Source organism: Ranitomeya imitator, chromosome 4 (genome assembly GCF_032444005.1).
Source record: "Ranitomeya imitator isolate aRanImi1 chromosome 4, aRanImi1.pri, whole genome shotgun sequence".
Lineage (NCBI taxonomy): Eukaryota > Metazoa > Chordata > Amphibia > Anura > Dendrobatidae > Ranitomeya > Ranitomeya imitator.
Window position 1 is genome coordinate 527,661,683 of NC_091285.1, and position 17,729 is coordinate 527,679,411.

At 41.9% G+C, this 17,729-nt stretch overlaps 1 protein-coding gene across 1 annotated transcript in view; it reads left to right on the top strand.

Moving 5' to 3' along the window:
• MAN2A2 (mannosidase alpha class 2A member 2) overlaps positions 1–17,729 on the top strand; it is a 243,193-nt gene that overhangs the window by 206,039 nt on the left and 19,425 nt on the right. Inside the window, exons 18-20 of the mRNA XM_069766155.1 lie at positions 1,864–1,997; positions 3,894–4,035; positions 4,245–4,378. Coding sequence (XP_069622256.1) covers positions 1,864–1,997; positions 3,894–4,035; positions 4,245–4,378 — 410 coding nt within the window. The remainder of the gene's footprint in view (positions 1–1,863; positions 1,998–3,893; positions 4,036–4,244; positions 4,379–17,729) is intronic.

Genomic DNA, 17,729 nt, shown 5'->3' on the forward strand with positions numbered 1-17,729 from the left:
GAGGGGAAGGTACCAGAAGTTAGTGATAGGTTGAAGAGATGGGTTGGGGATGGGATTAGTGTGGTGGTGAGGTTGGGGAGAAGGTGGGATGGGATGGGGTCAAGTGCCCAAGTGGTGAGGTGTGATTTGGAGAGAAGATGAGCAAGCTCCCCTTCAGAGATTTTGGAGAGTGAAATTATGGGGTTTGGGCACTGGTCTCTTATACAAAGGGGTTGTGGTGGTTGAACAACAAAGACTTGTCTTGTTTGGTCTATCTTATTTTTGAAGTGCGAGGCAAAGTCCTCGGCAACGATTAGGGGACTCGGAGGGGGCAGTGGTGGGCGGAGGAGGGAGTTAAGTGTTGAACAACAACTGTTTGGGGTTGTGGGATAAGGAAGATACGAGGGTTGGGAAGTAGGCCTGTTTAGCAGAGGTGAGAGCTGATTTGAATGCCAGTGTTGCTTGTTTGAGTGCAGTGGAATCATCTTGCGAATGCATTTTCTTGCAACGCCGTTCTGCAATTCTGGATACTTGCCGAAGCTTTTTAGTGATGTTAATGTGCCAGGTTGTCTAATGGTTCGTCGCACTCTGCTATGCATGACAGGGGCGACCGTGTCAATAGCTGATGCAAGAGTGGCATTGTAGAAAGCAGTGTCTGTGTCGTGGAGTGAGGATATAGAAGACAGTGGTAGGATAGAGTCAGAGAGTGTGTGGGTGTCTAGGTGTGCGAGGTTCCTGTGTGGGTGTGCATGGTGCTGGACATGGGTGACAAGTGAGGAGGACAGGGATGAGAAAGTGAGTAGATGGTGGTCAGATAGAGGGGAGGTTGTGAAGTTAGATAGGGAGCATAAACGGGTGAAGACCAGGTCTAATGTGTGTCCAGTCAGGTCTAATGTGTGGGTGGCTGAGGAGGACCACTGAGTAAGTCCAAAGGATAAAGTAAGGGACAGGAGTTTGGAGGCTGCTGACTGGTGGGTGTCAATGGGGATGTTGAAGTCACCCATGATGATGGTGGGAATGTCAGCAGACAGAAAGTGAAGGAGCCAGGTGGAGAATTGGTCAATAAAGGCAGTGGTCGGGCCCGGAGGTCGGTATATGATGGCCATTTGGAGGTTGTAGGGGGAGTAGATGCGGACAGAGTGGACTTCAAAAGAGAGGAGGATAAGGGAGGATAGAGGTGGGATTGGGTTAAAGGTACAGTTGGAAGAAAGGAGAAGGCCCACTCCTCCACCATGTTTGTTGCCAGGGCGAGGAGTGTGGGTGAAGTGGAGGCCACCGTAACATAGTGCAGCAGGGGAGGCTGTGTCAAAGGGTATCAGCCATGTTTCGGTGATGCCCAGAAAGAAAAGATTACGAGAGGTAAAGAGGTCGTGAATCACGTGGAGTTTATTGCAGATGGAGCGGGCATTCCATAGTGATCCAGAGAGAGGGTGCAGGGGGGTGGGCGTCATGGGCATGGATTTGAGGTGGGCAAGATTTCGGGTGTTTATATTGGGTTGGGAGCGATAGGAGGGGGTAGTAATAGGAGGTATGAGCTGTGGGGGCCCAGGGTTGGGAGATATGTCACCAGCAGTGAGGAGAAGCAGAGAGAGACAGAGCAGGTGGGAGAAGGAGAGTGGGCGGCTTGTTTTGTGTTTTATTAGGAGAGATCTGAGGTTGAGGAGCAGGTCAGGTGGGGAGGCAAGAGGAAAGGAGAGATTATTACTTGGTTAGGGGGTGCTGGGGTTTGAGGATAGCGAAGGAGAGTGAGAAGTAATGGAGCCAAAACTGTTAGAGCGTATGTCAGCATGATGAGATTAAGTGTGGTGGAAAGGGAAAGAAATTCAGTACATGTTCCGGCGTTCCGATGTTTGTACTTACTGTCAGCACTGTGTTCCCTTACAGGAACTGACGGCCTTTCTGTAGATATGAGTTCCCTCATTGACATCCGTGATCATGTCAATAAAGAGATTGCCATGAGAATCAGCACTGACATCCAGAGCGAGGACACCTTCTTCACTGACCTCAACGGCTTTCAGGTTCTTTTTACCTCCCTATTAATATCTCTGCCTCCAAGTAAAAGAACAGAATACAAGTGTTACAGTTGTGCTCAAAGGGTGTTGGCAATCTTCTTATATCCTAGGCCATCTTTATGTAGAGTAAATATTCCTTTTTTCAGATCCTCAGAGAGTTCATTGCCATGAGGAGCCATGGTGAACTTACGGTCACCAATATGAGCGAGTGTGAGCGCAATAACACATAATGTAACACACCTGCTTCCCGTTCACACCTGAGACCTTGTAACACTAGTGAGTCACATGACATCGGGAGGGAAAATGCCTTTTTGGGCAGAATTTGGCCATTTGGGGTGTACTCACTTTTATTGCCATCCGTTTAGATATTAAAGGGAACCTGTCACCCCCAAAATCGACTATGAGCTAATCCCACCAGCATCAGGGGCTTATCTACAGCATTCTGGAATGCTGTAGATAAGCCCCCCATGTATCCTGAAAGATGAGAAAAACAGGTTATATTATACTTACCCAGGGGTGTTCCCGCTGCCGTCTGGTCCGATGGGCGTCACGGTCCGGTCCGGGGCCTCCCATCTTCTTACAATGACATCCTCTTCTTGTATTCACACTGTGGTTCCTGCGCAGGCGTACTTTGTCTGCCCTGTTGAGGGCAAAGCAAAGTACTGCAGTGCGCAGGCGCCGGGAAAGGTCAGAGAGGCCCAGCGCCTACGCACTGCAGTACTGCGCCGGAACCACAGCGTGAATACAAGAAGAGGACGTCATCGTAAGAAGATGGGAGGCCCCGGACTGGACCGCAGCGGGACCACCTCCGGGTGAGTATAATCTAACCTCTTTTTCTTATCTTTTAGGATACATCGGGGGCTTATCTCCAGCATTACAGAATACTGTAAATAAGTCCCTGATGCTGGTGGGCTTAGCTCATTGTCGATTTTAGGGGTGACAGGTTCCCTTTAATGGCTGTGTGTTGAGTTATTTAGATGTATCAGAGTGTCATATCTTCAGTGTTGTCCCATGAAAAGATATCATACAATATTTACAAAAATGTGAGGAGTGTATTCACTTTTGTGATAAACTGTATATGTTCATGCAGGTTTTCGAAATGTAAATGTGTATTGCTGCGTTCCCAAGCTATCAGGGTTTTCATTCAAATGCAAATGATACATTATGTGCTCTGGACCTGACAGAGCACTTCATGAGTCTCTGCTTCCCAATGTTGTTTCCCCGCCTAGCACCAGCCTCTTTAACTTGATTGATTGCTCCGTATCGACGGGAGCCGGTGTGTATGTATGCTGGGTTCTGTGCAATTTAGAGATTGATAGCAGCATCCAAATTATTAAAAACCATAGACAGATATCACTCCAGATTATTTTTATTGAATTTATCCCGCTTCTACTGCGTGTAGAGGGAGCTAGCTCCTGAGCCCCCTCCACACTTGCTGTACGGGGTTAAAGAATATCCTACTTTCTTTTGTTTGTAAAACCAAAAACATATGGGCCACCTGCATAGCGAACAAGTCTGTAGGAACCTGTTCACACCACCAAAGAACTTGAAAACACAAAAGCGCACAGAGAGGTAAAAAAATACTCTGTTGTAAAAAAGTCACAGTAAATAAGCAAGTGCTAGTCAAAAAATGAAAAAATACAGGGTATTTAGTTAATACTTTTTTTTGCAAAAAAAAGTATGTTAAGCTGCTCCACCAATCGCCAAGGTATACCCATAATAGAGCAGTCCTGTCTAATGTTTGTGCATTACGCTGTTAGAGATCCTTGACATTAAGAAGGAGGAGATACACACACGTGTGGTATGGTTCGTTGTAAATAAATTATTCTCAGTATAACTGTCAATATTCTTACTGTAGATTTCCCTAAAATCAGACATATTCTTGTTCTTATTTTAATGTAGATCCAAACTAGAAAGTTTTTCAAAAAACTTCCACTGCAAGCCAACTTCTACCCAATGCCGGTGATGGCATACATCCAGGATGAGCAGAACAGATTAACGCTACACACGGCCCAAGCCCTGGGGGTATCCAGCCTGAAGAGTGGTGAGGAGAAGCGCTGTGTTCTCTGCTAATTAATCACTTGGAGTTTCCTCTGTTTATGAAAATCAAAATCGTTAAATCTGAGCACCATCTGTCAGCGCCACAACATTGATCACATGAAACGCTGCTATTGATATTACTTGGCTTTAAATGGCTAACAATATTAATTTATAAAACAAATTGGCCATTATTGTCCTTTCTCTGTCTTGCAGGTGAACTCGAGATCATTCTGGACCGACGCTTGATGCAAGATGACAATCGTGGTCTTGGTCAAGGTTTGAAAGACAACAAACGAACATGCAATCGATTTCGCCTCCTGTTGGAGAAAAGATCACCCGGAACTAAGGTAAAATACTGTAAAGAGCTGTGCGACCTTCGTGCAGGCTAAGGTTGGATGGCAAAGCATGCGGAGAGCTGCAGTCCACTATCGCTTCCCATTCACTCATTACAGTTAGGTAGATACTTTACAGCAGTAGTTTCTTGAAATTAGTCTAGAAGGTCTGCACATTAGTATCACTGGCTCTTGATCTGGTGGACTTGTGCCATCTGTATGTCATTGAGTAAGGCTGACCGCAATTCTCTTGGCCAAACAACAAGTGATCACCATCTTCATTTTCAAAAGGCAGTTGTAACAAGACAAACACTTTAAATCTTCTACAAAAAAAGTTTTCCTTTTTTAGAAGAAAAACTTGTTTAATACTAGGAAGCCAATCCACAATTTCCTACTTCAGGAGCGTCAAAATTATAAAACCTCAAGTCTTCCCTACCCAATAAAATTTCAACTTTGGTTGCCTTTGGTTTTTATCTGCAGACTCAGAGTTTATTTATGTTGTCTCGTCAATTAGAGCAACAATAAAAGAAAAAAGGCAGCCAGCTCACCTCCTCCGTAGTAGCACAAACCCTTGATGTACAGACGGCTTCTTGACAATGCATCCAACTTAGGTAATTTGGTGATCATAGTGTGATTCAATTTTCTCAGATGAGGAGAAAAAAATGTCTCCATCTTCTCCATCCTGTAAGTTTGTGAAAATCGAACTGCACTCAGACATCATCCGAGTGCAGTATGTTTGTTTACACGGACTCATTAACTCGCATGACCAAGTGCGATCTGATAATCAGATCCAACTCGCGCATGGTGCAATTTTTCCTCAGACGTTCTCTGAGGATGCAATTGGATATGTTCACGGCTCCATAGAATAACATTGGTCCGAGTGTGATCAGATCTTTTGTCAGATCGCACTTGGAACGAAAATGCAGTCATGTGCACTAGCCCTAAAACTTCATAATCCAAGTAAAAAAAATTGTAGAATAAAGCAAACAGTTTCGGAAGCAAGCAAGCATCCTTAATCGTGGCATAAAAGCAAATAAAGAGAGGGTGGGTTATATATATCGGTTAACATCTATAAGGATGAAAAAACAGGTGTGAACTTAACCCTATCAATACTCTGACTAGAGATATACAGTACAGACCAAAAGTTTGGACACACCTTCTCATTTAAAGATTTTTCTGTGTTTTCAGGTCTATGAAAAATGTACATTCACACTGAAGGCATCAAAACTATGAATTAACACATATGAAATTATATATTTAACAAAAATGTGTGAAACAACTGAAATTATGTCTTATATTCTAGGTTCTTCAAAGTAGCCATCTTTTGCTTTGATGGTTGCTTTGCACACTCTTGGCATTCTCTTGATGAGCTTCAAGAGGTAGTCTCAGAGAATGGTCTTCCAACAATCTTGAAGTAGTACCCAGAGATGCTTAGCACTTGTTGGCCCTTTTGCCTTCACTCTGCGGTCCAGCTCACCCCAAACCATCTCGATTGGGTTCAGGTCTGGTGACTGTGGAGGCCATGTCATCTGGCGTAGCACCCCATCACTCTCCTTCTTAGTCAAATAGCCCTTACACGGCCTGGAGGTGTGTTTGGGGTCATTGTCCTGTTGAAAAATAAATGATGGTCCAACTAAACACAAACCGGATGGAATAGCATGCCGCTGCAAGATGCTGTAGTAGCCATGCTGGTTCAGTATGCCTTCGATTTTGAATAAATCCCCAACAGTGTCACCAGCAAAGCACCCCCACACCATCACACCTCCTCCTCCATGCTTCACTGTGGGAACCAGGCATGTACAGTAGAGTCCATCCGTTCACCTTTTCTGCGTCGCACAAAGACACGGTGGTTGGAACCAAAGATCTCAAATTTGGACTCATCAGACCAAAGCACAGATTTCCACTGGTCTAATGTCCATTCCTTGTGTTCTTTAGCCCAAACAAGTCTCTTCTGCTTGTTACCTGTCCTTAACAGTGGTTTCCTAGCAGCTATTTTACCATGAAGGCCTGCTGCACAAAGTCTCCTCTTAACAGTTGTTGTAGAGATGTGTCTGCTGCTAGAACTCTGTGTGGCATTGACCTGGTCTCTAATCTGAGCTGCTGTTAACCTGCCAATTATGAGGCTGGTGATTCGGATAAACTTAACCTCAGAAGCAGAGGTGACTCTTGGTCTTCCTTACCTGGGGCGGTCCTCATGTGAGCCAGTTTCTTTGTAGCGCTTGAGGGTTTTTGCCACTGCACTTGGGAACACTTTCAAAGTTTTCCCAATTTTTCAGACTGACTGACCTTCATTTCTTAAAGTAATGATGGCCACTCGTTTTTCTTTACTTAGCTGCTTTTTTCTCGACATAATACAAATTCTAAAAGTCTATTCAGTAGGACTATCAGCTGTGTATCCACCAGACTTCTGCACAACACAACTGATAGCTCCAACTCCATTTATAAGGCAATAAATCCCACTTATTAAACCTGACAGGGCACACCCGTGAAGTGAAAACCATTTCCGGTGACTACCTCTTGAAGCTCATCAAGAGAATGCCAAGAGTGTGCAAAGCAGTCATCAAAGCAAAAGGTGGCTGCTTTGAAGAACCTAGAATATAAGACATAATTTCAGTTGTTTCACACTTTTTTGTTAAGTATATAATTCCACTTGTGTTAATTTATAGTTTTGATGCCTTCCGTGTGAATGTACAATTTTCATAGTCCTGAAAATACAGAAAAATCTTTAAATGACGTGTGCCAAACTTTTGGTCTGTACTGTATAAAAACAAGATTTTTCATCACAACCAAAATATCAGAACCAAAGCCATATTATTACCAGTAAAACATCATGAAATAACAGTGAAACTTAATGGAACATCAGTTCAGTTAGTCCCTCTGATACTAAGCTAGGTAGCAAATATACAGACCTTTAGTGCCTTATTCCAAGTCTTAAGGGAAAATAGACAGAAATATACTTTTTATAGGGAAAATTAAAACCTTGGTGCCTCCATCACGCTGACTTCTGGCCTTAGTAAGTGGTTCTCTGCCATGAAGAGCCTTTGAGGTAACAACCATGCATGGGCTTGTGTTATGCTCAATGCCAGGGTAGGTACTATTAAATTGCCAAAAGCAGAAGTAATGAAAAAATATATGTTCTACCAAAGCTCCCCGTTTTCCTCTGTGATGTAATGTGTAAGATGCATGTTTTCACTTCCATCTTTTTGCACTCTTTTGTGACTCCCTTCCTAATCTTACCACCGTGTTTTGATCTTATGATCTAGAATTCTCCTCCATCCGAGTGTTTCTACCACACATCCTCCCATGCCCTAAAGTATATCATCCTCTTATTGATCTGTGAAGCATCGCTGACTTTGTTTATGACATTTTCCCATCCATGTCCATCCATTTATTACCTCTTCCATTTCATTATTCCCCTGTTTACCATAACACCTCTGCCCAGCTTTCCAGCTTCCTTTCTAAACTGCTTTCCTGGTTTAGAAAACTGGCCTTTTCCATCATGAAGACCGTCAGCTCTGAGGTAATTCTCTCCAGGGAGTACCGCTGAATGGCTGTGTAGTGATGTGCTCTTGTAGTATAGTTATCTGCTTTGTGGACGCGCCGTAGCCTAGTTTGTGTGCCGCCGGCTAAATCCTCTGTGTCCCTGTAATATCCACACAAGGAGTCGGTGATTTTGTGTCAGCTGTCAACACATGTTGTTCACTGAGAACTAGTGATTTTATTGTGGCCATTACCTCACCACACTACACAGTTTGGAAGGCCAACTTAGACAAAAAATGCTAGGTTCTTCTCTTCATTATGTAGTTATTTTTCCAGATAATGCTGTGACCCAGTTCTGGTCCTTTTCTTTTGAACTGCCTTTTGTGCCTATTTCTTTCTCATGAAAGCTTTGTGTATTCAGCTTTTTATACTTTTTAATAAGCTCCTTATCTTTTATTGTATTCCCTTTTATTCATGGACAATGTTGATTTGTTTTCAGGATGGATTTAGTCTTCAACTCTACTTTTATTACTTCTTGATGGTTCGGAGCTGACTGAGAGGCACTTTTTATATTTTGCTGCAAAGACTGATCACCAATTAAATAATTTTTTTATTTATTTCACTAACAATTTGAGACCACCTTAACAACTTCAGAATGTTACATGAAGTCATTTTTTAGACTGGACAACTCAAATTGATGGTCTACAGAGCTAGCAACTGTAAAACGTTAGAACCCCTCATTAAAAGCATTCATCTTGTAGGGGTATCTTTTTGTAAGTGTTCAGGCATTGCAGCTAAGAACATAATAATAATAATTTTATTTCTATAGCGCCAACATATTCCGCAGCACTTTACATTTTAGAGGGGATCTGTACACACAAAAGACATTACAGCATAACAATAAACACATAGATCAAAACAGCTACCGAGAGGAATGATGGCCCTGCTTGCAAGCTTACAATCTATAAGGAAAAGGGGAGACACGATGGGTGGATGGTAACAATTGCTTTTGTTGTTCAGACCAGCCATAGTGTAAGGCTCGGGTGTTCATGTAATGCTGAATGAACCGGGTATAAGCCTAAGTATGTAACAGTACAGACACAGAGGGCTATTAACTGCATAATGCGTATGAGAACATGACGCGAAGAACCTGATTATGGTAAAAATTTTGAATGGGCCACACAGGGATAGTTAGGTTAATGCGTTGAGACGTAAACCAGTCTGAACAAGTGCGTTTTTAGAGCACGCTTAAAACTGTGTGGATTGGGGATTAATCGTATGCACCTGGGTAGTGCATTCCAAAGAATTGGCGCAGCAAGTGAAAAGTCTTGGAGACGGGAGTGGGAGGTTCTCATTAATAAGGATGTTAACATCAGGTCATTAGCAGAACAGAGGGCACGGGTAGGGTGGTAGGCTGATACCAGGGAGGAGATGTAGGGTGGTGCTGAGCCATGGAGTGCTTTGTGGATGAGGGTAATAGTTTTGTACTGGATCCTGGAGTGGATGGGTAACCAGTGTAATGACTGGCACAGGGTAGAGGCATCGGTATAACGATTGGTGAGGAATATGATCCTGGCTGCAGAATTCAGGACAGATTGGAGCGGGGAGAGTTTGGTAAGAGGGAGACCGATTAGTAGAGAGTTACAATAGTCTAGACGAGAATGAATAAGAGAAGCAGTAAGAGTTTTTGCAGAGTCGAAAGTAAGAAAGGGTCGAATTCTAGAAATGTTTTTGAGGTGCAGATAACAAGAGCGAGCCAGTGATCGGATGTGGGGGGTGAATGAAAGCTCGGAATCAAGTATCAAGGACATCTATTAAAATTTACGGGTCAGCCTGCTCTGGTGGTTCCTAGCGTCATGTACATCAGTTACCTGACTGCTGCAGGGAATCAGTGGCTTCAGTCGCGATGGTTACATATTCAGCACAAGACCATTGAGACAACTTTTTGGCTGCAGTGGTCAGGTGGCTGATATATGGCACATCATAATTGCCGGAAATGTGGGGGATTCACAGGCGAAATAATGCTTATTTCTTTATTTTACATTATTCCCTTCCTCTAAGGATTTTTTTTTTTTAACTCCTGGAACAGCCGTTTTAACGGGATACTCTTTTCTAACATACGGTATGTTATCCAGGGAGGCATGCAATTGTTTTGTGTCAGGAACACCGCACTGCACTTGCTCACTGAGCCAGTGCGCGTGTCCTGAGTAAAACAAACTATGCCCAAAGATACCTGTGGGGCGGGGCAGCAGCGGTGAAGATGTGTGCTTCAGACAAACAAGACCTTAAGCATGTGACTCCTGGGGGCGTGGCCTAAGCTCCAGAGAGCTAGGAGCTGAAGGAAAACTCCTAGAAAGGTAACTACGGGACAGGGTTACCAAGGGATTAGACAAAACGGATAGTCAGGACGTGGCCAAGGGGTCATACACCTAGAGGGCAGCGCAGTACAAGAGAAGCAGGTAGAGGGTAGTCAGGACGTAGCCAAGAGGTCATACACAGAGAGGTCAGCGCAGTACAAAACAGACAGTCAAAACTCGTAACAGAGACAGAGCCAAATCAGAACCAGACAGACATAACATAGCACAAACCAAAACAGGGTCAAACACACTCGGCCAAGGGTCAGAGTTTAAGCGACAGGGAATGGCCCCACAATGAAGCTATAAGAAGCCTTCCAGAATCCCAGAGTGAGGCCATCCATGTTAACCCTAAAACCACCTAATCCCAGAAACTTAGCAGACCATGACATTTTGTTTTTGATGGATTCAACAAAAATTCCAGAAAAGTCTTTGTGTTGCAGTATAAAATTTGAGCTTATAGTTTATGAATGTAATATTACAGGTTTATGCTACCCTAAGGTTATTTGGTGCCATATTGCATGTACATATGATCCACAAAGTCCTGTCACACATGAGTATAAAAACACATCTGTATGGGATGTTCCATTTTGACCATCCATCTGCTTCGTTTTCAACATCCGTGTACTTGTGTGCTGTCCATGTGACACAAACCAAAGTATAATTTATTCAAGAAATAACTGATTTTTAAGTGTTGAAGATGTATAAATATAGAAACTGGAACACATGGGCTACTTGCACAGTGAACAAGTCTGTAGGATCATGTTCACACACCACCAAGAAACCTGAAGACACAAAAGAGAATAGTAAAACCAAAAACACTCAGTTTGAAAAAATGTTGCAGTAATCCGCAAGTGCTAGTAAAAGATGTAAAAAACAGGGTATTTGGTTGATACGTTTTTTGCAAAAAATGTATACTAAGCTGCTCTACCAATCTTCACGGTATACCCTTATCAGAGCAGTCCTAACTAATGTATGCAATCCCTATCTGATGTATTTAAAAACCTGATCATCTGTATATAACCTGTGTGAACAGGGTTCAGAGAGGAAAAATCCATGTGTGCATACAGGGTAGAACAGCTATTGTGCAGATAGCCCAAGAGGAGTGGTGGAACTCCCCAGTCTTGTAGACACAAGAGAACAATTATGGAAACTGGAACACATGGGCTACTTGCACAGTGAACAAGTCTGTAGGATCATGTTCACACACCACCAAGAAACCTGAAGACACAAAAGAGAATAGTAAAACCAAAAACACTCAGTTTGAAAAAATGTTGCAGTAATCCGCAAGTGCTAGTAAAAGATGTAAAAAACAGGGTATTTGGTTGATACGTTTTTTGCAAAAAATGTATACTAAGCTGCTCTACCAATCTTCACGGTATACCCTTATCAGAGCAGTCCTAACTAATGTATGCAATCCCTATCTGATGTATTTAAAAACCTGATCATCTGTATATAACCTGTGTGAACAGGGTTCAGAGAGGAAAAATCCATGTGTGCATACAGGGTAGAACAGCTATTGTGCAGATAGCCCAAGAGGAGTGGTGGAACTCCCCAGTCTTGTAGACACAAGAGAACAATTATGGAAACTGGAACACATGGGCTACTTGCACAGTGAACAAGTCTGTAGGATCATGTTCACACACCACCAAGAAACCTGAAGACACAAAAGAGAATAGTAAAACCAAAAACACTCAGTTTGAAAAAATGTTGCAGTAATCCGCAAGTGCTAGTAAAAGATGTAAAAAACAGGGTATTTGGTTGATACGTTTTTTGCAAAAAATGTATACTAAGCTGCTCTACCAATCTTCACGGTATACCCTTATCAGAGCAGTCCTAACTAATGTATGCAATCCCTATCTGATGTATTTAAAAACCTGATCATCTGTATATAACCTGTGTGAACAGGGTTCAGAGAGGAAAAATCCATGTGTGCATACAGGGTAGAACAGCTATTGTGCAGATAGCCCAAGAGGAGTGGTGGAACTCCCCAGTCTTGTAGACACAAGAGAACAATTATGGAAACTGGAACACATGGGCTACTTGCACAGTGAACAAGTCTGTAGGATCATGTTCACACACCACCAAGAAACCTGAAGACACAAAAGAGAATAGTAAAACCAAAAACACTCAGTTTGAAAAAATGTTGCAGTAATCCGCAAGTGCTAGTAAAAGATGTAAAAAACAGGGTATTTGGTTGATACGTTTTTTGCAAAAAATGTATACTAAGCTGCTCTACCAATCTTCACGGTATACCCTTATCAGAGCAGTCCTAACTAATGTATGCAATCCCTATCTGATGTATTTAAAAACCTGATCATCTGTATATAACCTGTGTGAACAGGGTTCAGAGAGGAAAAATCCATGTGTGCATACAGGGTAGAACAGCTATTGTGCAGATAGCCCAAGAGGAGTGGTGGAACTCCCCAGTCTTGTAGACACAAGAGAACAATTATGGAAACTGGAACACATGGGCTACTTGCACAGTGAACAAGTCTGTAGGATCATGTTCACACACCACCAAGAAACCTGAAGACACAAAAGAGAATAGTAAAACCAAAAACACTCAGTTTGAAAAAATGTTGCAGTAATCCGCAAGTGCTAGTAAAAGATGTAAAAAACAGGGTATTTGGTTGATACGTTTTTTGCAAAAAATGTATACTAAGCTGCTCTACCAATCTTCACGGTATACCCTTATCAGAGCAGTCCTAACTAATGTATGCAATCCCTATCTGATGTATTTAAAAACCTGATCATCTGTATATAACCTGTGTGAACAGGGTTCAGAGAGGAAAAATCCATGTGTGCATACAGGGTAGAACAGCTATTGTGCAGATAGCCCAAGAGGAGTGGTGGAACTCCCCAGTCTTGTAGACACAAGAGAACAATTATGGAAACTGGAACACATGGGCTACTTGCACAGTGAACAAGTCTGTAGGATCATGTTCACACACCACCAAGAAACCTGAAGACACAAAAGAGAATAGTAAAACCAAAAACACTCAGTTTGAAAAAATGTTGCAGTAATCCGCAAGTGCTAGTAAAAGATGTAAAAAACAGGGTATTTGGTTGATACGTTTTTTGCAAAAAATGTATACTAAGCTGCTCTACCAATCTTCACGGTATACCCTTATCAGAGCAGTCCTAACTAATGTATGCAATCCCTATCTGATGTATTTAAAAACCTGATCATCTGTATATAACCTGTGTGAACAGGGTTCAGAGAGGAAAAATCCATGTGTGCATACAGGGTAGAACAGCTATTGTGCAGATAGCCCAAGAGGAGTGGTGGAACTCCCCAGTCTTGTAGACACAAGAGAACAATTATGGAAACTGGAACACATGGGCTACTTGCACAGTGAACAAGTCTGTAGGATCATGTTCACACACCACCAAGAAACCTGAAGACACAAAAGAGAATAGTAAAACCAAAAACACTCAGTTTGAAAAAATGTTGCAGTAATCCGCAAGTGCTAGTAAAAGATGTAAAAAACAGGGTATTTGGTTGATACGTTTTTTGCAAAAAATGTATACTAAGCTGCTCTACCAATCTTCACGGTATACCCTTATCAGAGCAGTCCTAACTAATGTATGCAATCCCTATCTGATGTATTTAAAAACCTGATCATCTGTATATAACCTGTGTGAACAGGGTTCAGAGAGGAAAAATCCATGTGTGCATACAGGGTAGAACAGCTATTGTGCAGATAGCCCAAGAGGAGTGGTGGAACTCCCCAGTCTTGTAGACACAAGAGAACAATTATGGAAACTGGAACACATGGGCTACTTGCACAGTGAACAAGTCTGTAGGATCATGTTCACACACCACCAAGAAACCTGAAGACACAAAAGAGAATAGTAAAACCAAAAACACTCAGTTTGAAAAAATGTTGCAGTAATCCGCAAGTGCTAGTAAAAGATGTAAAAAACAGGGTATTTGGTTGATACGTTTTTTGCAAAAAATGTATACTAAGCTGCTCTACCAATCTTCACGGTATACCCTTATCAGAGCAGTCCTAACTAATGTATGCAATCCCTATCTGATGTATTTAAAAACCTGATCATCTGTATATAACCTGTGTGAACAGGGTTCAGAGAGGAAAAATCCATGTGTGCATACAGGGTAGAACAGCTATTGTGCAGATAGCCCAAGAGGAGTGGTGGAACTCCCCAGTCTTGTAGACACAAGAGAACAATTATGGAAACTGGAACACATGGGCTACTTGCACAGTGAACAAGTCTGTAGGATCATGTTCACACACCACCAAGAAACCTGAAGACACAAAAGAGAATAGTAAAACCAAAAACACTCAGTTTGAAAAAATGTTGCAGTAATCCGCAAGTGCTAGTAAAAGATGTAAAAAACAGGGTATTTGGTTGATACGTTTTTTGCAAAAAATGTATACTAAGCTGCTCTACCAATCTTCACGGTATACCCTTATCAGAGCAGTCCTAACTAATGTATGCAATCCCTATCTGATGTATTTAAAAACCTGATCATCTGTATATAACCTGTGTGAACAGGGTTCAGAGAGGAAAAATCCATGTGTGCATACAGGGTAGAACAGCTATTGTGCAGATAGCCCAAGAGGAGTGGTGGAACTCCCCAGTCTTGTAGACACAAGAGAACAATTATGGAAACTGGAACACATGGGCTACTTGCACAGTGAACAAGTCTGTAGGATCATGTTCACACACCACCAAGAAACCTGAAGACACAAAAGAGAATAGTAAAACCAAAAACACTCAGTTTGAAAAAATGTTGCAGTAATCCGCAAGTGCTAGTAAAAGATGTAAAAAACAGGGTATTTGGTTGATACGTTTTTTGCAAAAAATGTATACTAAGCTGCTCTACCAATCTTCACGGTATACCCTTATCAGAGCAGTCCTAACTAATGTATGCAATCCCTATCTGATGTATTTAAAAACCTGATCATCTGTATATAACCTGTGTGAACAGGGTTCAGAGAGGAAAAATCCATGTGTGCATACAGGGTAGAACAGCTATTGTGCAGATAGCCCAAGAGGAGTGGTGGAACTCCCCAGTCTTGTAGACACAAGAGAACAATTATGGAAACTGGAACACATGGGCTACTTGCACAGTGAACAAGTCTGTAGGATCATGTTCACACACCACCAAGAAACCTGAAGACACAAAAGAGAATAGTAAAACCAAAAACACTCAGTTTGAAAAAATGTTGCAGTAATCCGCAAGTGCTAGTAAAAGATGTAAAAAACAGGGTATTTGGTTGATACGTTTTTTGCAAAAAATGTATACTAAGCTGCTCTACCAATCTTCACGGTATACCCTTATCAGAGCAGTCCTAACTAATGTATGCAATCCCTATCTGATGTATTTAAAAACCTGATCATCTGTATATAACCTGTGTGAACAGGGTTCAGAGAGGAAAAATCCATGTGTGCATACAGGGTAGAACAGCTATTGTGCAGATAGCCCAAGAGGAGTGGTGGAACTCCCCAGTCTTGTAGACACAAGAGAACAATTATGGAAACTGGAACACATGGGCTACTTGCACAGTGAACAAGTCTGTAGGATCATGTTCACACACCACCAAGAAACCTGAAGACACAAAAGAGAATAGTAAAACCAAAAACACTCAGTTTGAAAAAATGTTGCAGTAATACGCAAGTGCTAGTAAAAGATGTAAAAAACAGGGTATTTGGTTGATACGTTTTTTGCAAAAAATGTATACTAAGCTGCTCTACCAATCTTCACGGTATACCCTTATCAGAGCAGTCCTAACTAATGTATGCAATCCCTATCTGATGTATTTAAAAACCTGATCATCTGTATATAACCTGTGTGAACAGGGTTCAGAGAGGAAAAATCCATGTGTGCATACAGGGTAGAACAGCTATTGTGCAGATAGCCCAAGAGGAGTGGTGGAACTCCCCAGTCTTGTAGACACAAGAGAACAATTATGGAAACTGGAACACATGGGCTACTTGCACAGTGAACAAGTCTGTAGGATCATGTTCACACACCACCAAGAAACCTGAAGACACAAAAGAGAATAGTAAAACCAAAAACACTCAGTTTGAAAAAATGTTGCAGTAATCCGCAAGTGCTAGTAAAAGATGTAAAAAACAGGGTATTTGGTTGATACGTTTTTTGCAAAAAATGTATACTAAGCTGCTCTACCAATCTTCACGGTATACCCTTATCAGAGCAGTCCTAACTAATGTATGCAATCCCTATCTGATGTATTTAAAAACCTGATCATCTGTATATAACCTGTGTGAACAGGGTTCAGAGAGGAAAAATCCGGATTACTGCAACATTTTTTCAAACTGAGTGTTTTTGGTTTTACTATTCTCTTTTGTGTCTTCAGATGTATAAATATAATAGATAGATAATTAGGTAGATAATAGTAGAGCTTTCTATTAAGCCACATAAATAAATAATGAATTAAATGTAAAAAATTAGGTGGGGTATACCCTCTTTTTTTAAACCAGCAAAGGTAAATCAGACAACTAAGTGCTGATATTATCAGGCTGGGAAGATCAATGGTCATTGGGCCCTTCCCAGCCTCAAAATACCAGCCCGCAGCCGCCCCAGAAGTGACATATCCATTAAATGCTCCAAATTTGGCACTTCGCTTTAGATCTTCCCAAATGCCCTGGTACGCTGGCAATTGTGGTAATTGTGCTTTGGGTTGATGTCAGCTGTTCTAAAAACACAGCTGGCATCAATCCCTGTCTATCAGACACCCCCATTACTAACCCAGAAATAATTTAAAAAAAAATACTTCATTTTAATTAATACCCACCCCTCCCCTGATACTTTCCCTCTTTCAAGAAAAAAACAAAACACTGCGGTCCAACGTAGTCCACCGATTCCGACAAACAAGGCTACAGAGCCTAATTCTGACACTCCATAGCCTTTGCTTACAGCCACTTCCGGGTCCCATAGCGCGAGACCCAGTGACTGAAGAGCAGTGACGTCAGTAACATTACTGCTCTTCAGACATTCCGGGTCTCTCGCTGGCCTCTGCATGACCCAGCGATTGTGAAGAGCGGTAACATTACTGACATCACCTAATAGCTATCTATCTATCTATTTATCTATCTACACACGTGGTAAAAATTGTTGGTACTCCTCGTTTAGTGACAGAAAACCCCACTATGGTCACAGAAATAACTTGAATCTGACAAAAGTAGTAATAAAAAAAAGATCTATGAAAATGAACAAATGAAAGTCAGACATTGCTTTTCAACCTTGCTTTGACAGATTTAAAAAAATAAAATAAAACTCAAGAAATAGGCCTGCACAGAAATGATGGTACTCCTTTAAAGGGAACCTGTCACCCCGTTTTTTGAGATTGAGCTATAAATACTGTTAAATAGGGCCTGCGCTGTGCGTTACTATAGTGTATGTAGTGTACCCCGATTCCCCATGTATGCTGAGAAATACATTACCAAAGTCGCCGTTTTCGCCTGTCAATCAGGCTGGTCTGGTCAGGTGGGCGTGTTCACAGCGCTCTTTTCTTCCCCAGCTTTCCGTTGGTGGT